General features: G+C 42.0%; 2 protein-coding genes and 1 long non-coding RNA gene across 8 annotated transcripts in view; 1 reads left to right on the forward strand and 2 right to left on the reverse strand.

Moving 5' to 3' along the window:
- Window positions 1–3505, reverse strand: part of LOC133483596 (R3H domain-containing protein 2) — a 53060-nt gene extending 49555 nt beyond the window's left edge. For 5 of the 6 annotated variants that reach the window (XM_061785023.1, XM_061785020.1, XM_061785021.1 and 2 more), the window contains exons 1-2: window positions 3193–3504; window positions 2760–2845 (exon numbers count right to left, since the gene is read on the reverse strand). The gene's annotated coding sequence lies outside the window, so the exon portion shown is untranslated. Of the gene's footprint in view, window positions 1–2759; window positions 2846–3192 lie in introns of all 6 variants that reach the window. The other variant, XM_061785022.1, reaches the window with a different exon arrangement.
- Window positions 3506–6285: 2780 nt separating this feature from the next.
- On the forward strand, window positions 6286–10971 carry LOC133484025 (inhibin beta B chain). Its single transcript, XM_061786074.1, has 2 exons — window positions 6286–6824; window positions 8131–10971. The coding sequence occupies exons 1-2, from the start codon at window positions 6479–6481 to the stop codon at window positions 8895–8897; spliced, it is 1113 nt and encodes a 370-aa protein (XP_061642058.1). The 5' UTR covers window positions 6286–6478; the 3' UTR covers window positions 8898–10971.
- LOC133484026 (uncharacterized) lies at window positions 8461–22294 on the reverse strand. Its single transcript, XR_009790272.1, has 3 exons — window positions 20354–22294; window positions 8694–8881; window positions 8461–8584 (listed from the first exon to the last, which is right to left on the reverse strand). It is a non-coding gene; the product is annotated as an uncharacterized LOC133484026 (long non-coding RNA).
- Between the last annotated feature and the right edge of the window lie 311 nt (window positions 22295–22605).

Consider the following 22605-nt stretch of genomic DNA (forward strand, 5'->3'; position numbering starts at 1 on the left):
CATGTTCTCCCTGTACCTGCGTGGGCTTTTTCCGGGCACTCCGGTTTCCTCCCACATCCCAAAAACATGCATGGTTTGTTAATTGAAGACTCTAAATTGCCCGTAGGTGTGAATGTGAGTGCGGATGGTTGTTTGTTTATATGTGCCCTGCGATTGACTGCCGACCAGTTCAGGGTGTACCCCGCCTCCTGCCCGAAGATAGCTGGGATAGGCTCCAGCACTCCCACGACCCTTGTGAGGATAAGCGGCTCAGAAAATGGATGGATGGATGGAAGTGTTTTCCCTGTCATGACACACAAAGACGATCGCCAAAAGTCATGCGGATAACTGAGCAGAAGTGTTGCTTCTGACGCACCGCTTTTTGTTGTTTGGTCTCTACTTCCCATTTTAGTTTCCATTCCCATTGGCAACTGTTTAGATTCTGGGACAGCTTATTCAAAATATAAAAACTGCCAATGGAAAATGTATCTCTGTAATACTAAAAAAATAATAATAATAATTTTTTTTTTTTTTTTTTTAATCAGAAGTTGACAAATGTAGCGGAATGGATCACAGCTCGAGGGGTCTGCGATCTGATCCCACCTTGTGACACTGAGCGCCTATTTCTAGCTGGGTTGTCAAAATTGTGAAGTCGCTGTTTGTCAAACATTTTTATCCATTTTGAAATGGGGGAAAAAAGCGAATGGGAAGACTTAAGGGCGACGGAAACCCAAAGCATCGATTAATCGATGCATATTCATGTTTAGAGCGACCCATCACTGTTGCACTGATTAGGGACCAAGCTTGACGTGAATAATGGACGCCACAATGTATTATTTTTTTATAATTGTCTATATTCATGTGTAAACCCTAAATATACCCCCAAATTATTATCCCTAAACACTTTTAGCCACAGCTACATATGAAATTATAACAAGAGTTAAGTATTATTGGAAAAACACCATGTATAGTGTATTGCCGGCCAACTGGATATTGCTTCATACCTGGAAAAAAAAATTTGTTTTAAAAGCTCTTAAGGATTTCCTGAACATTGCAATGCCGTTCAAATTTCAAATGGCAGCAAAACTAGTAGCACCCTACGTGACAGTTCCGTGGCGTTCGTCCACGCCGCTTGGTGTGCAGCGGGCCTCAAGACTGCCGCCAACTGGAGCTATCTGCTGAGTAAAAAGTCATTCGAGAATGTATGCTCAGCAGATAGGTCGCCGGGTTTGCGTATTTTCTGTGAATTTTCTGCCTGAGACCCGAGACGAACATCTAACGTAATTTTTTGCCTTGCAAGGTGAAAAGCCCATCGTGTGCGCACTACTTGAGCTATAATCAAAGTGCATCCTTCATCATTTCATGATGACCAGCAAAGTTGTCAGCGGCTACATCCAGTATTAGATGGCAGTTTTTTTTTTTGTTGTTTTTTTTTTTTTTACAAATCGTAAGATGTTGCGCCATATAAGCAGGTATAATCTGGCCACATATCGACCAACTCATCCTCTAAAATGTCGTCGCTGACAACTTCACTGGGAGCTGCCATCTTGAAATCATTTGAAAGGAGAATGCATTTTGATTGGCCACCTAATTTCTGCCCTCAGCATTCAGCTCAAATGCGTACACGGTGAGGATTTCACCTTGCGAGGCGAAACATTTCAAACATGTTAGATATTTGACTCAAGGCCTCATGAGGCAGAAAACTCACCAAAAATTATGCGAGCTAGCTACTGGGCAACCGCTCTCGAATGACGTTTTGCTCAGCAGATGACTGCACCGTGCAAAAGGATTTAGAAGTAGCAACAAAATGGTTGCAATAAAATAAATATAAATTAAATAAAAAATAATGAAATGAGCACATTAAAGGCCTCTAAAATCCTCTATAACAAACAAATTTACGGAAAAGCATTTGATTACATGAACTATTCGACTGCTCAAACTGCTCTACTCACAAATGTTCCATTTGCGCTATTTAAGCAGAGTTTTTAGGGCAAGTGACACCATTTGAAACAAATTTTCTTGGCTAAACAAATTGGACAACCTCTCTGTATTGTCGCATGTACGAGCTTACTGGTGGATATTTTTAACTGAAACTTGTCAGCCAATCGGAGAAGGGATTTCCAGAGTAGCAGACTGAACGAAATGGTTAAAGGAGATATGTTGAGAAAAAAATAACTTTATACTATTTTACTCTAATTTGATGGTGTTTTTAACCAGATTTCACACAAAAACATTCCTCAAAATGGATTTTTTTTCCCAACAAAAAAACTTAATTGCTCTGCAACCATTCATTTATTTTCAAAATTCTTGTTGCATTGGACTCAGATTGAAGGGACCATTCCAACCAGACTTATTTTTTAGGAAATCTTCTCACGTTGTTACTTATAGGAAGAATTTCGCGGTTTGGCGCAAATAGTTGAGTTTTTTCAGCAAACGGTTTAGTCGGGTTCTTTCAAAAGTAGGTTAGCTCCCAATGGTAAATCGACGGGGGTTCGCTGCATACCAAATTTACAATATCTTTGGATATCATCAACTCCTCTGTAGTATCGAACGCTCTGTGGTTGCTACTTGGGTATAAATAACAGCGTGTTGTCACAGGCAAGCAGGCTTTTCAGCTCCTCGAAACTGCACCGCCTCGTTTCATTCTCATTCAATCCATTCGAATGGCCATTTGTGTCAACATGCCGTTTTAACATCTCGCGCCAGGTAGAAAGGGAACTTTAAAGATGGCTCTTTACATTCAGTGTGTCAACTTAAGTCATCCCGAGCGCGCAGCTTACCTTTTTTTCTTTTTTTTTGCTGGGTTGAATGGAGGAGGGTCCGCGACGAAGAATCCCCTCCGCGCTCTCTCCCTGGAAAGTTGAGTCTGTGGGAGAGCAGATGGTCGGTGTGGTCAGAACCAGGACCAATGGAGATATTAGCCACACGAGCCCAGAAGCTAACAATAGCTAGACACACGGTATAAACTCGTCGCCTCCACCTCCCCCGGCGCATATAATTAGCCACACACACACACACACACACACACACACACACACACACACACAAAACACCTAGCTAACGTAAGCCTGCTAACTAGCCTTTTCTATCCGCGTAACACCGTCGCTAATCATGCAACTGAAGCCATAACACGCGTTTTCGGCAAACCACTTGTCAGGGCCGCCCGAATCGGGAAGGCGCTAGCTGAGTGTCGCTTGCCCGTATGTGACTTACTAGGGGCTAATGCTAGCCGCTCGGTAGGTGGTGGTGGTGGTGGTGGCGGCGGCGGCGGCGGTGGTTCACTGCGACCCCCGGACTGACTGTCAAAAACAGCGCCGCGCAGGCTCGCTGTGGTGACTCAAGAGCGAGTCATTTTTGAGCCGCCGACAGCAACAGGTCGAATCGACAAAGAGTCCAAATGAATAGAAAGCAAAGAAAAAAAAAAAGAAACGAAACCCGATTCCCCCCCAAGCTGTCTCAGCTCCGGCTTGTGAGTGTGTACACTGTGTGTCGGCGTCACTTTTTCGCCCACCCCACTCGCCGACAGTTTCCGTCAGTAGAGTCCTCCGGGGCTTTAGGGGGCGCTCTTACACTAAAACCAGACGTTTAAAAAAAAAATCCACAATAAAATGTAAACCAATACAAAAAATAAACGTTGTAATAATTATATATTGAGCTTTATCGCTTTAAAATATACTTATTATTATTTCATTTTTTTTCACAATTTAAAACAATTCCCATGTCTCTGAATACTGTGGCTGTGGCAGGCACGTGCACACAGACCATAGGTGGTGCTCACGCACCTGCCCTTTGGCCCTGGATGAAAAAAAAAGTGCTCTTTTTGCTGCAGCCCTTTTTTCACCTACAGACAGTTTTAATAAAATAACAATGACCCATCCAATGCCATCCAAAGTGTTATAGTGTGTGATATCTGACAGGCATGTATTTGAGTTCCTGGAAGAATTGTACATATATGCTCCTGTCTTGCCCCAGCTACCCTCATCTCATCCTCCTCCTCCTCCTATAGTTGAAAGACTCAAAACAGACAGGTAGGAATGTTTGTGCGTTCCCTGATCGGGTATGGTGCAAAATTAACCACAATACTTAACGTTATTGCACCGTTGCAAACGTTACGTGGCTATTGACCCAATTTAGGCAACACGTTAAAAACACTTGCTAGCGTAACGCTTAGCCCACGAGATTTGCACTAATGAAATTGGTGATTTCAAAGCCTTGTTTAGCTGTTTACTGACCATAAATTGTCATGTTTAATGACGATAGAGGGGTAGAATATTTACTCAAGTAAGAAAGTACTCAGTGAAAAAAAATACTCAAGTAGTGAGTAACTTCTGATCTATTTTTTAAATCAGTTTTAAATCAAATAAAAATAATTAAAATAATGTGCAAATTCAGATACTGCTGAACAATATCACTTAATCTAATCTAAAAATCACTGTGTAATCACGGTGGATTAGCGCAATGGTTGCCCGATACGGAAGTCGAAAAGTCTAAAAATAAATCGCGTACGCAATTATTGATAAATTCAAGTAGTGAGCGACATGTAGATTATTGTAACCAAGTAGAAATACCGTTTCTTCTTAACATAAATACAAGTACAATTTATCCAAAATGTTACTTGAGTAAATGTAATGAAGTAAATGTAGCACATTCCTATCCACGTCTGAACACTACTGTGAGGAAGCCTGCCCTCGTCTATAAAAAGAAATTGCTGTCTTTATTAGTCCAAGATTTTTTTTTTTGAGCAACGTTTTGGGTCGTGGGGACCTTTTAGTGATCAGCTGTGCTCCTGTAACGATTGATATGTGGGGCCATCCAGTCGTTGCGGAGAGCAGTGCCTGAAATACTGGCCAATCGCAGCCTCACCAAGCACAAAGATGGCAGGACGGTGGGTCAAGGAAACCCCTGTCCCATATGTTTGCTATTTATTCGATACATTCTACTTACTGTAGCTATATTTTAGGTAAATTGGGCATGCATTCATTGTCTTCTGTCCTCCAAAGCAGTGATTCTCAAAGTGTGGGGAGCTCCCTCTAGTGATACGCAAAAGAATCACTCAATTAAATGTTCAAACTTTGCATAATATTATAATGGCTTGATATATATATATATATATATATATATATATATATATATATATATATATATAAGTTATTTATTTATTTATTTTTGTCCTCTACAGTACAGTTTTATTTAACTTTATGGTACATTACATTTGCATTGATCTTTTACAATCGTTTTCTAAGTGGAATCACAATTTTTTCTTCCCTATATTTAAGCACAGTGTTAATGTTCAAACTGTGCAAAATATTACAGCGGCTGACAATAATATTAAATATACATTTTAGAAATAAAACCTCTCCCTCGTTTTTTTGATGAACACTTCGGCCTACTACGCCACTGTATTTTAAGGATGGCCATGACGGTTGTACTCGGAGAGCTAAAACATTTTTGAGGTGCTGCTTGATGTAAAAAAAAAACACACAAAAAAAAACTTGAAAACTACTGCTGGAAAGCCTTGTGTGTATATCCTACTGAATGTTTAAAAGCAGATTTTACAGGATAATTTTACCACAGTCGTGTACTTTGTGCGCCATTCCGTGCTTTAATAAATAAGTGCAAAAACGTTGGAATGAAAAGGGAGCTTTGTATATGCCTGACTAAAAATCAAAAAGACTGTAGTTGCTTATATTCTCCACACATTGGCAGTCACGCACTACACTCATGTCCGAACCAACACTTGTATTGGGCACGAATATTGAAAACAACACTTTTTGTTTTGCCTTTTTTAAAAACATCTTTGTTTTAATGAGCATATGCACCAGAGAGATATTATAGTAATATGCTAAAACATGTATTTGTAATGCTCGCAATGTATATGGAAAACATGCACGAGAACTTTCCAACAGGTAAAATCATTTATTTTTGCACGTATTGTACCAATTATATTCAATTAGTATCCTCACAGTACAATTGAACAATATAGCATAATAACGGTTACATGTGTGTGTGTGTGTGGGTGGGGGGGGGGGGGGGGGGGGGGCGGTCGGGGGATACATATAAATGAACGTTTTCCTCGCATTGAAGTCGGGCACTGACCAGCATGAGGGGCCGCTCTGGGACTACGTGCACATGTCAACCAAACTGCAAAACTGGACCCACACGCGCGCAGTTGTCCCTGCGCGTTGCGTTGCGGGTCATTGGCACTCAGCCCTCCGCCCGGGCCTGCCCTGAGCGCCCCGCTCGTTTCGTCGTGAGTTCGTGCTGCGTCCGCAGATGCGCTGGCAACAAAGTTCCTCGCGCGGTGCCCCCGGGTGCATGCGCGCTCATTGGTGCGTCCCTCCAGCGTGTCACCACTTTTGGTGGATTACCCCACAGCAGATATCTTCACCGCCAGGACGCCGACGCATCACTCAACTCTCCAGCTGCAGACCGGGACCTCAAATTGAAAACACAAGGAGACCTTTTTATTTGTGTGTGTGTTATTCCATTTGAGATTCAAATGGCGTGGTCGTCCTCACTGCGCGCGCTTTTCTTTTTTGCCCCGTTGTTCTGGGAGGGTCTCTGGGTAAGCGGTAGCCCCTCGGGTTGCGCGTCCTGCGGGTCCCGTGCCCTGGGGAGGGACGCGGAGGAGAGGCTGATGGTGGAGATCGCCAAGGAGCAAATTTTGGACAAGCTGCATCTGAAAGAGAGACCCAGGATCTCTCAGTCTGTGCCCCGGGTGGCGCTCCTCACTGCGCTGCGCAAACTCAACTCGGGGCGCGTCAGGCAGGACGGTACCCTCGAACTAGACAACAATGTGCTATCCAAAGACCAAGGCTATGAAATAGTCAGCTTTGCCGATCTAAGTAAGTGTGCTAAGTGGCCTTTATACACTTTCCAAAAAAAAAAAAGAACTTTTACCTGCCGGTCTGGCACATGCCATTGCGCAAAATGATGAAACAAATGGATTATTTGCGCTTTGCTTGTCAGCTGGGCTTGTGAGCAAACTAGGTGAAAGTGCACGGGAGAATCTCTCACCTGTTTTCGAGTCATCAGTGTTCAAATAATACCAGCACTTTCTTGGCTAGTTTTGGACAACTCTGCAGTTAGTTGATCTATTGAGCTCAGCCTGACTCGCAAACTGACAATTTAAAAACGGTTTTCTGTTTTTGACCCAGAGAGGAAAGTAGATAAACGGATGGATGGATTCATCTACAGACAGACACATGGGTAGAAGGCATGATGGATGGATGGATGATATAAAGACAGACACACAGATGCCTGATAAAAAAAATAAATAAAACAAAATCACAGTAAGATGGACTGACAGACAGAATGACGGACAAGCAGCTGGATAATGGAAGGACAGGCAGACAGCTTGAAGGCATCACGGACGGACAACAATACATCGTTTTAGGAAAGCATAGACAGACAGACGGACAGAGGTGCAGTACAAAAAGACAAAGCTGGACAGTGTTATACATGAAACATAACAGATGGACAGACGGATAAAGAGATGGACAGATGGATGATTGAACAGACAGAAAGTTCAAACTGGTGGCCCGGGGCCAGATCCGGCCCTCCACATCATTTTATGTGGCCCGCGAAAGCAAATCAAAATCGCTAATTGCTTTCTGGTGTAATACCATTGAGATATTTGCAAGCATTTCTTTTGTTACCGATCCCCCTTTGAAAAGAAATGTAATCGTTGAAAAATGTGTTTTTATAGGCTTCTGATTTCAAAACTGGTTATTCATCAATGTGTTGTGTATACTGTCATTACAGTATATGAGGTCATCTTTAATTTATATGGGTCCACAGTCGTTAACGGCCCCCCGAGGGAGCTCATAACTGCGATGTGGACCCGTGACAAAAATGAGCTTGACACCCCTGCTCTAAGGTATCATAGATACAGAAGGACAAATGGACTGACAACCAGAAGGCATCGTAGACGGACAAACGGATGGACACCAGACAGATATATGGATGGATGGACTTGCATATGAACAGAAAGATGGACAGACTGAAGGCATTGACACTGTTTCTATATCGTGTCATTTGCTTGTACAGTTCGTCTAAAATGATCAACGTACAAACTGATGTCTGTCGGCCATCGACACATTCTGTCATTGTGGTTCAATGTCATTTCCTTACCTTGTGTTTAATCCACAGATGAAAGTCTGCACGGGGACGAGGCAAATCTCAGCCTTTCCTTCCAGTTCCTGCAAGAACATGGCCGCAGTATCCAGGTGCTGCAGTCCTCCCTGTGGATTTACGTCCGCTCCTCCAAGTCGCCCCTTCAAGTGCCAGCTCAAGTCTTCCTCACCATAGACGGTGGAGATTCAAACCGGACCTTGGTGATAGAAAAGATGCTGGAGGTCCAGGAGAGTAACTGGCACACCTTCCCCATCAGCCGCACCCTGCAGGCCTTCCTGGACGGTGGCCAGAAGCGACTCCGTCTGGAAGTGAGCTGCACTGAGGATGGGAGAAATCTTTGCTCCCTGGAAAACTCCGCCAACACCCCGTATAAGCCCTTCCTGATGGCCCAGGTGCGTCTACGCGACGACCCCGCCAGACACTTGCTCAGGAAGCGCTCATTGCGGTGCGGCGATGACGTCACCGTGTGCTGCAAGAAAGACTTGTACATCAAGTTTAAGGACATCCAGTGGCACGACTGGATCATCGCGCCCGAGGGCTACCACATGAACTACTGCGTGGGGCAGTGCCCGCAGCACCTGGCCGGATCTCCAGGTATCGCCGCGTCCTTCCACGCCACCGTCTTGAGCCAGCTGAAGGTCAACGGTATCAACACGGCTGCGTCTTCGTGTTGCGTTCCCACGGAGCGACAGCCTCTGTCCATGGTGTACTTCAACTCCCAGCACAGTATCATCAAAACCGACGTGCCTGACATGATTGTGGAGTCCTGTGGATGCACATAAGAGTTTGTACCCTTGTGTAGTTAAGTTTTTATGCAGCAGTCCTAGAGTATTGTATGTGTAGTACAGATGGTCACAAACGGCTCGCCATTGGCTCCAAGATTAGATGCATTTGAAGACATAGGAATACCGATTTATAGAATTTAAAAACAACATTTTCCGAGGAAAGAGTTGACAAATTACAGCCACATATAATCCCTTCCTGATAATTCCTGCAAAAAAATGCATCAGGAATCATCGCACCAAACAGATTCTTTTACTGGCATTACAACCACTGAAAAGGTGAATGCGGAGATTGCCCTGATATTCGCCGAAAATGACTGCTTTGAACCAAAATGGTCGACTTCAAGACATTTTCAAGCATCCTATTTTGATACACATTTTCACCCAATTTGGGTGTTGGGGGCTATATTATTTTGAACTTTCCAGCAGACAGGATTTTGGAGCATTGTGTGGAGGATTCCCCAAAAATATTTCTTTCTAGGATACCTGCTTCCAAAGTATCGATTTTAGCTCATTTAATATTGCCTGGCACCGCTAGTTACAACATATTGCAATGGCCCCACAAGTGGTCAAGGACAGACACAGTAGCTGGTGCACTTTCAATCATTTTATTCAACATAACAGTCATAAAACAACCACATAACAATCGCATTCATACACAAGCTGCTAAGGCCGCAACTGATGAAGAGGCACTCAAAATGCAGACTGGCAAACGGTTCGCCAGTTTACAGCCACCCGCAATCCGAGCTCCCAGCAGTCAATTCTACGCTGTCATCTGCTGACGTACACGTCACTCACCGGGCCCCACCTTTTAAAGCCACACACACTCAAAGTCACAGATAGAATGTGGCACGTGAGGAATAATAATAATAATACCTGTACCTCACATGCACATTTAGTTGTTTAATCATGCAAAATAGCTTTTTATCCAATTACTCGATTAAACAATGAGTTAATCGGTACAATAATCAATTCAAAAAATACTTGATAGCCGTAGCCTTAACGGAGACCCTGTTTTAATGACCAGTTTTAAGTCAGGGTCACGTGACTTTAACGTACGAAAACACTGGAGGGGTTAAAAAAATAACAAATAAAAGGGCTGAGCGAAATATGTTTAATCAGCATCTCCACTGTACTGTTGACACAAGCGGTCTTTGAAGTTGGGCAACACAGACAGCATGTGAACCCGAGGTCACAATTTGGCAATCATTGGGACACGATTGCATCAGCGGTCAGGTAATGTGAAGGTCTGCGCGGCAGATGGGTCAGAATGGCATGTGCTGCTGTACGTTGTCACGTATAGTTGTCAAAGTCCAAAGTTTACTGGTGCGATGTATAATTAGAAGCTTTCCAGCAAAACGCAGCCCGTTAATCATTCCACAAGGGGGGACTTGACATCATCCCAATTGCACAACAGGTGGTCAACCAGCTGTGTTTGGTGTTTGGGGCAGATTCAAAATGCCAGTATGCCCACTAATAATCAGAAAACAACTAAACCGGCCAGTATAAATATCATAGCATGTTTTTTGTTGGATTTTTTTCGTTTTGTTTACACTATGCTCACATTGTAAACTGCAAACCTTATACATTGGCTAATAGTACAAATATGATCTTTTACTTCAGCCACAATTGTTAGGACATATGTTGCCTCCAAAGCTGCACTTGAATTGTCGTTTTACTGTTTAACGCAGACGGTTTTTGTATTATTATGATTCATATTGTTATTAGCATCTTGTTGCCATTGTACCATAATAAGCACTTTAACACCCTGAGACAATTGTCCTCGAAAAGGATGTGTAAACAAACTGGGCGATAGTTTACTTCACAATATAAAGTAGCCCACAGAAAAACAAATGTCAATCAGTGTATTTTCTCAGGTTCTATTTGTGTTAAAATGGGTGGCTTTTGTCTGTAGTGATGAATTTAATGTAATATCATGACTGTAATTATGTTTTTATTGTTTTATATATGATACTATATTTTATTGAATGATTCACAGTCATATTTTTTTCTAATCACAGCATTGCAGTTGCAATCTATTTTGGAATAAAATAAATGAACACATGCATCTCTGCTGGGGTTCTTTTACTGCATCTTAAATTACATTATATTAAAAATGTAATTTGCTTGATAATTGCCCGGCGGTCGACTGGTTAGCACATCTGCCTCACAGTTCTGAGGACTGGGGTTCAAATCCCAGCACCGCCTGTGTGGAGTTTGCATGTTCTCCCCGTGCCTGTGTGGGTTTTTCCCGGGAACACCGGTTTCCGCCCACATCCCAAAAACATGCAGGGTAGGTTAATTGAAGACTCTAAATTGCCCGTAGGTGTGAATGTGAGTGCGAATGTTTTTTTGTTTATACGTGCCCTGGGATTGGCTGGCGTCAAGTTCAGGTTTTACCCCGCCTCTCGCCCAAAGAAAGCTGGGATAGGCTCCAGCACGTTCGCGACCCTTGTGAGGAGAAGCGGAACGGAAGATGAATGAATGGGTGAATGATAATTGCCCAAGTCATATTTTACTTTTTGTCACAACATCAATAAACAAATACCAATGTGCTTGCTAAAAATGTTTTTTCCTTGATGACTGTTGTCGTCCAGGTCATGGTAATCCGCAAAGCTTGAATCGATGTCATGAGCCGTGCCTTTGTGGTTTCGATTCTATCTAATTTCATGTTATGTCTTGTTTTCTCGTGACCCATGTTCATGTTTTGTCCTGTTCGTTAGGTTTTCGTTTCCAGCTGTTCCTGTTAGCGCAGTTTCTTGTGTCAACCAACCAGCTCCCATATAATGGAAACCACAGACACACAGATGTTCTTCGCTTGTGTCCAAAAGACCAATTTCAGCTGGCATGCTACGTGTCATGTCCACGGTCGGCAAGGCAAAGGGTGTGTTTGCTAATACAAACAGTGGAAGTGGTTTTATCGACAGTCTGTGTTTGGTGTGTCAACAGTTGTCACATTCCCTTGGCATGAGCTCATTTTCATTTCACTAGGTGGGTAAATTATCTCTTCATGTGAGCTAACGCAGGATAAATTACGACATCCTGGGCACGTGTGCCTCATCTCGTTGTGGTTCGACACGCCAGGTAAAGAAGAGACAAATTACAATATAAACATTTTTAGAGCTGGGGGAAAAAATGCTGCCGGAACCAATGTTTCACACAGACATATATTGCAGACAGACACGGTGTTGGGCCACTGATAAACTTTGCCAAAAATGATAGAGGAGCGTCTGTAAGTGATTTTTAAGACACTGTTAGATGCGTAATGTACATACAACATGATGTATGAGTGCCCTGAATGGTAGTTATGTTGGTAGTTAGTTAATATCTGTAGGATAATCGATTCCAAAAAGATTCGATCGTGACATCCCTAAACATATGTTCTATTAATGTTTATTAATTGTGAAAGAGGGAACTTAAATCAGCAGCTTAGTCAATTAGTGGTTAGCAGATATGCATCAGAATTGAGAGGTTCTGGGTTAGAATCTCAGCTTGGGCCTTCCTGTGTGGAGTGCGCACGTTCTCCCCGTGCTTGCGTGGGCTTTTTGGCGGGTACTCTAGCTTTCTCCCAAATTCCGAAAAACCTGCATGTTAGGTTCATCGAACAAAAAGTGGCCATTGCATGTTTCAGTTTTTCTGTATGTAGTAGCCCTCGGACACCCCGGCTCAAAATTGTCCATAGGTGTGAATGTTAAAGAGAATGGCTGTTTGTCTATACAGTATGTGTCCTGCAATTGACTGGTGACCAGTCCATTGTGGACCCCACTTCTCTCGTCAAAAGTCACCTGGGATAGCTCACCCGTAACCCTAATGAGAACGAGAGCTATAGAAAATGGATGGCTGGAATTCACATCTTGATTTAGAGAGGCGCTTTTCAAACCAATGACTTGGCAAAGCTCCATCCATCTGTTCATTTTCTGAGCCGCTTCTCCTCACAAGGCTCGCGGGCGTGCTGGAGCCTATCCCAGCTGTCATCGGGCAGGAGGCGGGGTACACCCTGAACTGGTTGCCAGCCAATCGCAGGGCACATACAAACAAACAACCATTCGCACTATTTTTTTTTTTAGTTTGTCCTCATTAGAGTCACCAGTAAGCTCGAGCCTATCCCAGCTGACTTTGAGCGAAAGGCGGGGGTACCTTGTTATGGTCCAAAGATTAAATCAAACACTTGGCGGGTCAGCCAATAGAACTTGCGTCAACAATCCAAATGAACTCTAATCACTGTCTAAGGCGAATGTTTGCTTTATTGTAGCAAGATTCTTTGAGATGCATATTCTCCATCTTCTATAGTTTGTTTGTTTTATTTGTGTGTGTGTGTGTGGGGGGGGGGGGGTGACAGCGTATATTGCTAAAATGTAAATATACAAGATTCCAGCCAATGGCTAATTTCCATCTTTAGTCCCTTCACAAGTGGATGGTGCTTGAATAAAAATGTAATAAGTTGAATAAATAAGATAGACAGAGTTCAATTGCATTGTAAAATGACTTCAAGTACAGCGTACAATGTGCAATGATAGCTGATGAGGCAAACAGCAGGTAAATAAACAAGTCACAGTGAAACCACAACAAATAGGCCGAGTTCAAGAGCACGACACGTAGACGCTACACGCTCAGTAACAACTGTCCGGCTACATTATGGGATGGTCTAGTCGGACATGGCACTGCAAATCATGAACACAGCATTAATATTTGTCATTATATTTGTCACGTTCGGCACGGTGGACGACTGGTTAAAGCGTCTGCCTCACAGTTCTGAGGACCGGGGTTCAATCCCCGGCCCCGCCTGTGTGGAAGTTTGCATGTTCTCCCCGTGCCTGCGTGGGATTTCTCCGGGCACTCCGGTTTCCTCCCACATCCCAAAAACATGCATGGTAGGTTGATTGAAGACTCTAAATTGCCCTACTCCTCATCTTACTTGCAAATAAATGAATAAAAATAAACATAATAATAATAGTCATATGCATTTTCAAAAAGTACAATATTTCAAATGAATCAAAAATACAAATTTGAGTTCAAAGAGTGTTCTATTGTATTTAATAATTAATATTCAAGTGGTTAAAAATTTTTGTACACCAATATGACATTTGCAGTTCTCAAACAAAATGAATGAATTAACATGAATCTTTGCAATCGTTGTAATTCTATCCTTGCAGTATTTCATTTTATATTATCACTATTTCTCAGGAGATTTTAAATAAAATGTGATTAGAATTCAATTTAATTTGAATGACATTATTCCATTTCCAAACGATGTCATTTTCAGGAGCATGGGATAAAATTAAGATAAAAAATAAAAAAATAGTTAATATGAGCAAAGGTATGATCTAAAGGTACATTTCAAACCGAGCATTGTACAACAATTATTCAAATCCACTGAAATATGCTTCATTAGTCAGGGGATATTAAAGCAAATAATAATAACAATTACAAGAACAACAACTATAATAGTAGTAGTAGTAGCCATCGTAATAAAATGATAATAAACATTGTCTCTAAAGGGGCATGAATTAATAATAACCATTATTATCTCTGTAAAGGCATATTTATAGCAGCTATCGTGCAGGTGTACCTAATGGAGTGTCCCGTGATTGCAAAGGTAGCGCGATAGCTTCCTTAGTCTACTTGATGTGCACTTGAGAACACATAATTCAAATCATTGATAAATACACATGCGGTTCATCGAGCGCGCGTGCCTCTTTGTGAAGGTGAGACGTGAAACAAGTGACTGCGCAAATAAAGACGTTATCAAATGAAAACCAAGACGAAATAATCGCAATAAACGCTGAGATCCGAGCACGTGACTGAGACTGTCGCAGCGAGGACAGTTCTTGTCATAAACAGGTGAGTACTCATTGTCACCGGCGCCGGCGCCGCCAATGGAAAGCAGATCGGTCACCCACTATGGGAAAAACTAAAAGCCTACTGACTCACTGATATACTGACACACTGACCCACCGTTGGCCACTAAAGCCCTAATCCTTCACGCCACACAATCCCACCAAATCTCCTTTTGGGAGCGTTAATAAATTGTGACTTTGACCTCATCCCCTTGCAGCGTCATGGCAAGCTAACCTGGGAAGACACTGTTCCCACGCACCCTCCTCTCCGCGGGTCAACAGTGAACCGCATCAACGTAATGCAAGAGGATTGGATTAGTCCAAGGTTGAACTGTCAACAAAAGTGAAAAGAAATCGTGGAACGCCTGTAAAATTCCGCCTTGTCAACAGCGTGCGCCCTAACGAGAAATCAAATCAACCAACATAATCCTCAAAATGATCATTCAACTTTGACCCCAATGCTCCGCCCACATTAGGTGGCAACGTAATGCCTTAACGAGTTAAGTGAACGAAGGTTCATGAACTTGTTCATATTTTGGGTAAACTTTGTGCAATTGTGCCTGATGAACATTATTGTGAACGCGCTCATTGTGCCGTCTGTGAACGGTACTTCATTTTCATTCCAAAGAGCGCCAGGTTTCCTTTGAGACTTCAAAGACGAAACCTGGCTAAACACACCAGTTTTCATATGTAAGGGGATTAACGCCTTATTTGGCAACCCCAGTCAGGGACAGTCGCACGTCCGCATGCGTCATCAAAATGTGATGCGTGCCTAGAGGCGGTGGCGTTCGTTGCTAGGCCTATTTTAGGGGAACTTCTCAATCTTCAGCCCTCCTAAACAAATACCGGTCTTTGACAAAAACGAAATGCGTAGATGCACTTGCATGCCGATGAGCAGCACCGTCCCGTCTGCCTCCACGAATGACACGGTAACATTGACAAGTCATTGAAAGAAAGGATAAATCATGTTTAAATGTTTTGCATGTTGAACACTCCACTTTCAGGTACAGTGGACCCCCTCAAATTCCGCAGATTCCGCTATCCGCAGATCAGAAGCAGGTATCCTTGATAGATGGGGGATTGCTGGTGATTTTTGTTGTTGTTGTATTTTAGGAGTCTTGAAAAAGATCTCCTAAAACTCACTCAATAGTTGCCTGTAATGTTCGAAAAAAGAAGCCCCCAACACCAGTTTCTCCAATCAACATGAAATTGGGTGGGCAATCCTATCATAACATGACGCACAAAAAGGTCTCAACAATCAATGCTCAAAGCTGAACAGCAGGTCAGCCATCCTGGTTCGAAATAACCATTCCGGGCTCGTACTTTGACGTACTCGCACGAAGGTCCAGGGGTCAAATTCAAGGCCCTGGGGACTGATCTGGCTGGCCGCGTATTTTACGTGTCGACCTCATATTTCTTGCTAAAATATGCTCATCGCTACTTGTTACTCTTACTGCAGTGTTCTTGTAATACTGCATTGTTATTTGTATTTGGACTTCCAGCGTTGATGAAACGCATATCTCAAATAATCCTTCCCCATTGAACCAAATGGAAAGGCCATTGATCCGTTCCAGCCCCCACCCAAAAAATACCAACAACCCAGGGTACCCTTCCTCCAGTTTCTACTACAACAGTCAAGATGCATCACTTCAAGATACTTGCGTGATCAAAATTGTTACTTTCCTTTTAGGCAGAGCTTTGGTGGCATCTTGTGGCACTGTAGAAAGAGCACAAAAATACACAATGATGACACGAATAGGTCTATTCGTGAGTAGCGAGCCGCAAATAGGCGGGGATGTCACTGTACGGTCAAAGGTATGTTCATGTGCGAATACAACAAACATGATATAAGGTTTGAAGTAGGTCTAATGTGGTCGACGTTCATGTTACGATGGCGGCAGCACTTGAAATAACTTTGAAATCCACGGGGTGATCCCATTAGGACAGACCCAGTTATCTGTTAAATCTCTCCGTTACATCACACCTGCCTTGACCACAACAACAGTACACTGCATCTTCCATGGACTGGTCGGAGAAAAGTCGAGAACGCCTGAAATAGAGAACATTTGATTTCGCTAGACTGAAACCCATCTTGTTAGTATTAATAATGTAATGTTGTATTTACTCTTCTAGGCTGCTTGAATCGCGAAGTGGATGCTGGTGTCATGGATGAAATAAATGCTAATATATTGTTGATAAAATGGCAAGAGACGAGTGTTGACTAATAGGCTACACCAATAGCATATATTAAGTAATGTGGGGCACTTGGACACATTTACTACAAGGCTTCGGAAATCCAATTAAATTGACGCCTGCTTGCTTTACTGCGATCACTCAAAATCCCAAGTCGACTGACCTCAAATCACTAGGGTGTAAATTGATATTTGAGGCGCAGATACCATTCAAAGTCATGCAAATATGGTTAATTAGAGGTGCTCAGTTGATTGACTATGGTGTGCAGTATGTATGCCACAGTAGATGTGCAGAAACAATTGATTCCAATGTAAATATGGTACACAAATCATCAAATATGATAATATAAGTATGGCAAGCCATTGAATATAGTATACATTTGGTACATTAGAGGTGCGCTGACCATTGAACATGGTGTAAACACATGGACAACAGACGTGCACAGACCGCTAACTACAATGTAAATATGCTCTAAACACGGTGTTGTAATAAGAATACCTATTTTAATTACAAAATTCATGTAATTTTAATCCACTAAATTGCTGAGACAAAATATGCAATGAAATTACAGTTGCTTGGGAACATTTCCATGATTACGATTTTAGTTACATTTGAAAACTAGCTGGAAAAGCTCTTATTTTTTTCCTATCAGTTCCTCCTCCTTCTAAAACCGACAATTGTGATTGTCTGAGATTTTGAAAAGTTAGACTCATAGGTACACTTTTTAACACATAAAAGAACATTTACTTTTGAACAGTCTCATCTTTATAATTTTTGACTTATTTATGGAACATTCACTCATCTGGGTTGTCATATGAAGCGATATTGTCTAAATTGTGCACTTTTGTCATTAGGTCAACACGGTATGGTATGGTAGGTTTCCACATGCTGGTCACATATAATGCAATAAATATGTTTTTATTTGCACTTTATCATGTTTTGTTATCAGTTTATTATGTGTGTAAATATGTGGGTAATTCCAAAATAATGAGCTATGGCTTTACTCCATTTTCGAAGAAGAATTTGTTAAAAGTCATTGAAATAGTGACTCTACTATTATATTTGCAACAAGATCGGCTGTAACTATATTTCCAACGTAAGCTTCCCAACGCTGTCTGAAAATGGAACATAAGAGACAGACAACTGATTATGGTGTAAATACATTCGAGGTGCACGGACCACATTGACTCTGATGTAATTTTGGCACAGGCACAATAGTAGTGCACAGACCACTGCGCATGATGTAAATACATGATGTAACACGTATGCAGACCATTAAAAGTGTGGAAATGAAGCTACAAATGGAAAGTGTGAATGCAAATAGTCCAGGATCTCCAGAAAGCACAAGCTGAGGGAATGAATGTCGCTGTCCGTGCTGTTCCAGCCTCACCCTCAGCTCTTACAGCACAAGTTCCTGTTCCTGCGGGGGGAGCTAATTCTGTCAAGCAGGACTAAACACCTAATCAGGTTATTGCACACCGGCCGGCCTCACTTTTTAACACTTGCCGCCACTTTCGTCACTCATTGACATTGTGCATTGCTGCAAAGTGTTTCATCAATTTGAAGATGACACACATGACCTTAATTCTCACAGGGGCCAAGTGAGTGCAAGGTAACAGCTTGTTGAACTTCATGTACTTTATCCGTAAGTGCTCCTGCTGAACATACTGCCCGATGCTTGTTTTCAACTGTAATATAATAATAACACGATGACACGGTGGAAGTGATTTTCTCTTAGTGGTGAATATCTACGTACTTTCTTGATACACACTTTGCCAACAGACAGAAAATGAAAAGAAAATAGTTTTTTCCAATAAAATTGGGGTGATTTTTGTTTGATTATGAATTTTATCAACTATATACCCAGGCTATGTATTATCATTATTATAACTATTATTGTAAGTTTAATGCAGTACATGCAACTTGTGTTTGTGTACAATACTGTGCAGTGGTCAAGGATCCTGGGGATGCTGAACTTTTCAGTCCTATTCCCATCGTTGAGCAATGCTGCCCTCTAGTGGCAGTCTCTCCAGAACACACCTGTTTCTCGTATTTCCTGCAGTGTGTATAAAACAATACTCCCCCATACCCTCACTCCCTCCAACATTTTACTCTTAACTCTCGTGACTCTTTGTGCATTGAAAACATGTTGCTTAACTAATGTGTTCACATATTGCTACATGTTCCATTCATCCATTTTCTCTACTGCTTCTCCTCACTCGGGTCGCGGGCGTGCTGGAGCCCATCCCAGCTATCTGCGGGCAAGAGGCGGGGTCCACCCTTGAACTGGTCGCCAGCCAATCGCAGGGCACATAGAAACAAACAGCCATTCACACCTACGGCCAATTTAGAGTCTTTTCTGAACCTACCATTAATGTTTTTGGGATGTGGGAGGAAACCGGAGTACCCGGAGAAAACCCACGCAGGCACGGGGTGAACATGCAAACGGCACACAGGCGAGGCCGGATTTGAACTGTGAGACAGATGTGCTAACCAGTTGTCCACCATGCCGCCTTGTTACATGTTCTATTGCAAAAAAAAAAAAAAAGAACTGTGTCCCTGATGGGCCCTAAAACACTGCTGTGGACGCAGATAGTCCCATCTGTTGCTGTACTTGCCGTTTTGAGGACTTTCTTATGCACTTACAATGAATGACCAGCAGATGACAGACATTGCCACGGCCATAAAGCAAGAAAAGATAACCTACCGTGATCACAATGGGAATCCACTGTAGTAACAGATAAGACACATTGACATTGATATACACAGAGATATATATATATGGAAAATACCATAGATAAAAATAGAAGAATTTTACGTGACATTTGTCTTAAATTTAATCAAAAATGTTGCAGGTCCAAATGAACCACTGCATGCTTGACCGTTTTTTAAAATAATATATATAATAATATTTTCTTTTAATATATACTTTTGGGAATATATATGAAAACTTTAAGGAATTAAGTAAATTAAAATCCCAGAAATTAAATAAATTATTATTACCATATTATTACGTTGCAAGTATTATTGCATATTATTATTAGATTGCATTTTGAATTTAAAGAAACTCTATTACTTACTCTTCAACAAGAAAAAAAAAAGAGGTCAAACAATGTTTGTACAATTTTAAAATATTTGCTTTCCTCGAGTTTTTAAGATTAACATGATTGTTACGAGGTGATTTCTTACAAGCCAACATATTAGAAACAGCTCTTAACATGATTCAGTGCTTTGGTACATCACTGCAAAATACAAGCACAACAATAATAATAATGCCTTGTGCAGGTGTACCTAATGTTGTGGCCAGTGACTTTTGAAATATTATTCTACCAGTTATACTCACTAAAATGCTCCAGCGACAAACACATGCATTCACCATGAAAGCATTTGCATTGATTTCTAAACAAGCAGGTGTCCAATTCTTACCTGCAGTTGCAAGTCTTCGGGAGGAGCGTGGGCCCAGGATTTGCAGCACACAAGAAGAGAAAGAGAGAGCGAGAGTGCCGCCTTATATATGAGCCACTGTCACTGCGGGACCCGGACCAATGGGATGAAGAAAACGTGCAAGTGACCATCTGCAATGGAAAAACAAATCTGGTGGATTTTGCTGCATGTGGGAATGGTGTCCAGGTGCCGTGCGACTTAGCAACAGATGCTTTCTGCCCTCTCTTACAACCTGCATGGACAAGATCAGCATCCTCACTTTGTGCCCGGGACACTCAAAGATCTCCCAGCCCGCTAATGAACCCTCCTGCTATTTTTCGAGGTCATATTGAAAAGACGTTTTTTTGGTATGAAACTTACTTCGCTCGATTGAACTCTCCGAGTGTGATGAGGGTCAAATTGAGCCATTCAAAAATATTTTGGAATACAAATCTTGGGATCAAACGTCTACTGTGAGCTTATTTTTGTTCATTTTTTTAAATGATATATTTTTACCATTATTTTTGAATTTGGTCGCGGGCGTGCTGGAGCCTGTCCCAGCTATCTTCGGGCAGGAGGCGGGGTACACCCTCAACTGGTTGCCAGCCAATCGCAGGGCACACATCAACAAACAACCATTCGCACTCACATTCAATTTAGAGACTTCGATTCATCTACCATGCATGTTTTTGGGATGTGGGAGGAAACCGGAGTGCCTGGAGAAAACCATGGTTAATAAGAAAATTAATGGTAGTATCGAAAACATTCTTTATGAGAAAAATGTAATATTACAATTTAAAAATTACAATTTTTTCCTCACTATTACATTATTATCATAACATTCACCTTCTTTTCTCACGAATAATCCAAAAAATGCCTCACAAATAGAAAACATTCTCGTCATATTACATTTCTCCTCATGATATCACTTTATTCTCCTAAAATGACAAAGAGACTTTTTCTCATTTTTTGGAATAGATTTTCATTTGTTTCCATTCAAAATGTAATTGTTTTATTCTAAAAAAAACAAAACCTTTTTCTTATAATAACTTTCCATCCATCCATCCATTTTCTGAGCCGCTTCGCCTCACGAGGGTCGCGGGCGTTCTGGAGCCTATCCCAGCTGTCATCGGGCAGGAGGCGGGGTACACCCTGAACTGGTTGCCAGCCAATCGCAGGGCTCATACAAACAAACGACCATTCGCACTCACAGTCACACCTACGGGCAATTTAGAGTCTCCCGTTAATGCATGTTTTTGGGATGTGGGAGGAAACCGGAGTGCCCGAAGAAAACCCACGCAGGCACGGGGAGAACAGGCAAACTCTACACAGGCGGGGCCAGGGATTGAACCCCGCACCTCAGAACTGTGAGGCTGACGCTCTACCCAGCCGGCCACCATGCCGCCTTATAATAACTATTCTTATAAAATTGCCACTTTTTCTCTTGTAACTATGAATTTATTTTTGTAAAATCACATTGTCCCTTGGACAAATACTTCATTATTCTTGCAATTTTTAAAAAAAAAAATATTTTTTTTGTGACCATAAAATTCCTTTATACATCTTTGTATGTTGCTGCATCTGGTAGCCTGCAAAATTTTACATTGAAAGGAAATTTAAAAAAAATCTTTTTTTAAAAGTGAAGCTTGTTTTACATTGGCAGCTCTACTTGATTCCTAAAAAGAGCGTCTTGGCCAGGAGCTTCATCTTTGGTTTACCTGCAGCGATACTTGCCATCTTTCTAATCCGTCTTAAACCTGCATGAGCTTTGGGCGTGGACAGATGTCTCGTTCACTCACCTCTTCTCTCCATGTGCTCCATTCACAACATCACAACAAGACAGAGTCTGTAAAATTCTTCTGATCAATATTTTTGGTTTTCAAGCAGGGTTTCACCCCACTGTCCAGTGCTGTGAAAACGCATTTGTCCCCTTCAAGATTTCTATTCCCCCCCCCCCCCCCCCCCCCACCCTTTATCACACCCAAATGTTTCACTCTTTTTCGCAGAATTACTTTTAACATATTCAAGGGTTTTCGAGCATTAACTGTCCGTTTAAGGTGCCTTTGATGGGCAGCTATTAATAGTGTGCGTGTGGCCGCGCGAGTGTGTGGTTGTATACTACAGGATGCCCCAAAAGACACTACAGACTTTTCTTAAAATAACTGCCACCTGGCAGGAAGTTTTTGGCTCCCCGACTGCAGTTCAAGCGCCAGTTTGAGAAGCTTTATGGCCGTCACACTGCTCCAACGCATTAT

Source organism: Phyllopteryx taeniolatus, chromosome 9 (genome assembly GCF_024500385.1).
Source record: "Phyllopteryx taeniolatus isolate TA_2022b chromosome 9, UOR_Ptae_1.2, whole genome shotgun sequence".
Classification (NCBI taxonomy): Eukaryota; Metazoa; Chordata; class Actinopteri; order Syngnathiformes; family Syngnathidae; genus Phyllopteryx; species Phyllopteryx taeniolatus.

Excerpts from the sequence above, each read along its gene's own strand:
- LOC133484025 (XM_061786074.1), top strand. The coding sequence starts at position 6,479 with ATGGCGTGGTCGTCCTCACTGCGCGCGCTTTTCTTTTTTGCCCCGTTG. Across the intron at positions 6,825-8,130 it reads AGTCAGCTTTGCCGATCTAA|ATGAAAGTCTGCACGGGGAC; the intron begins GTAAGTGTGCTA and ends TTTAATCCACAG.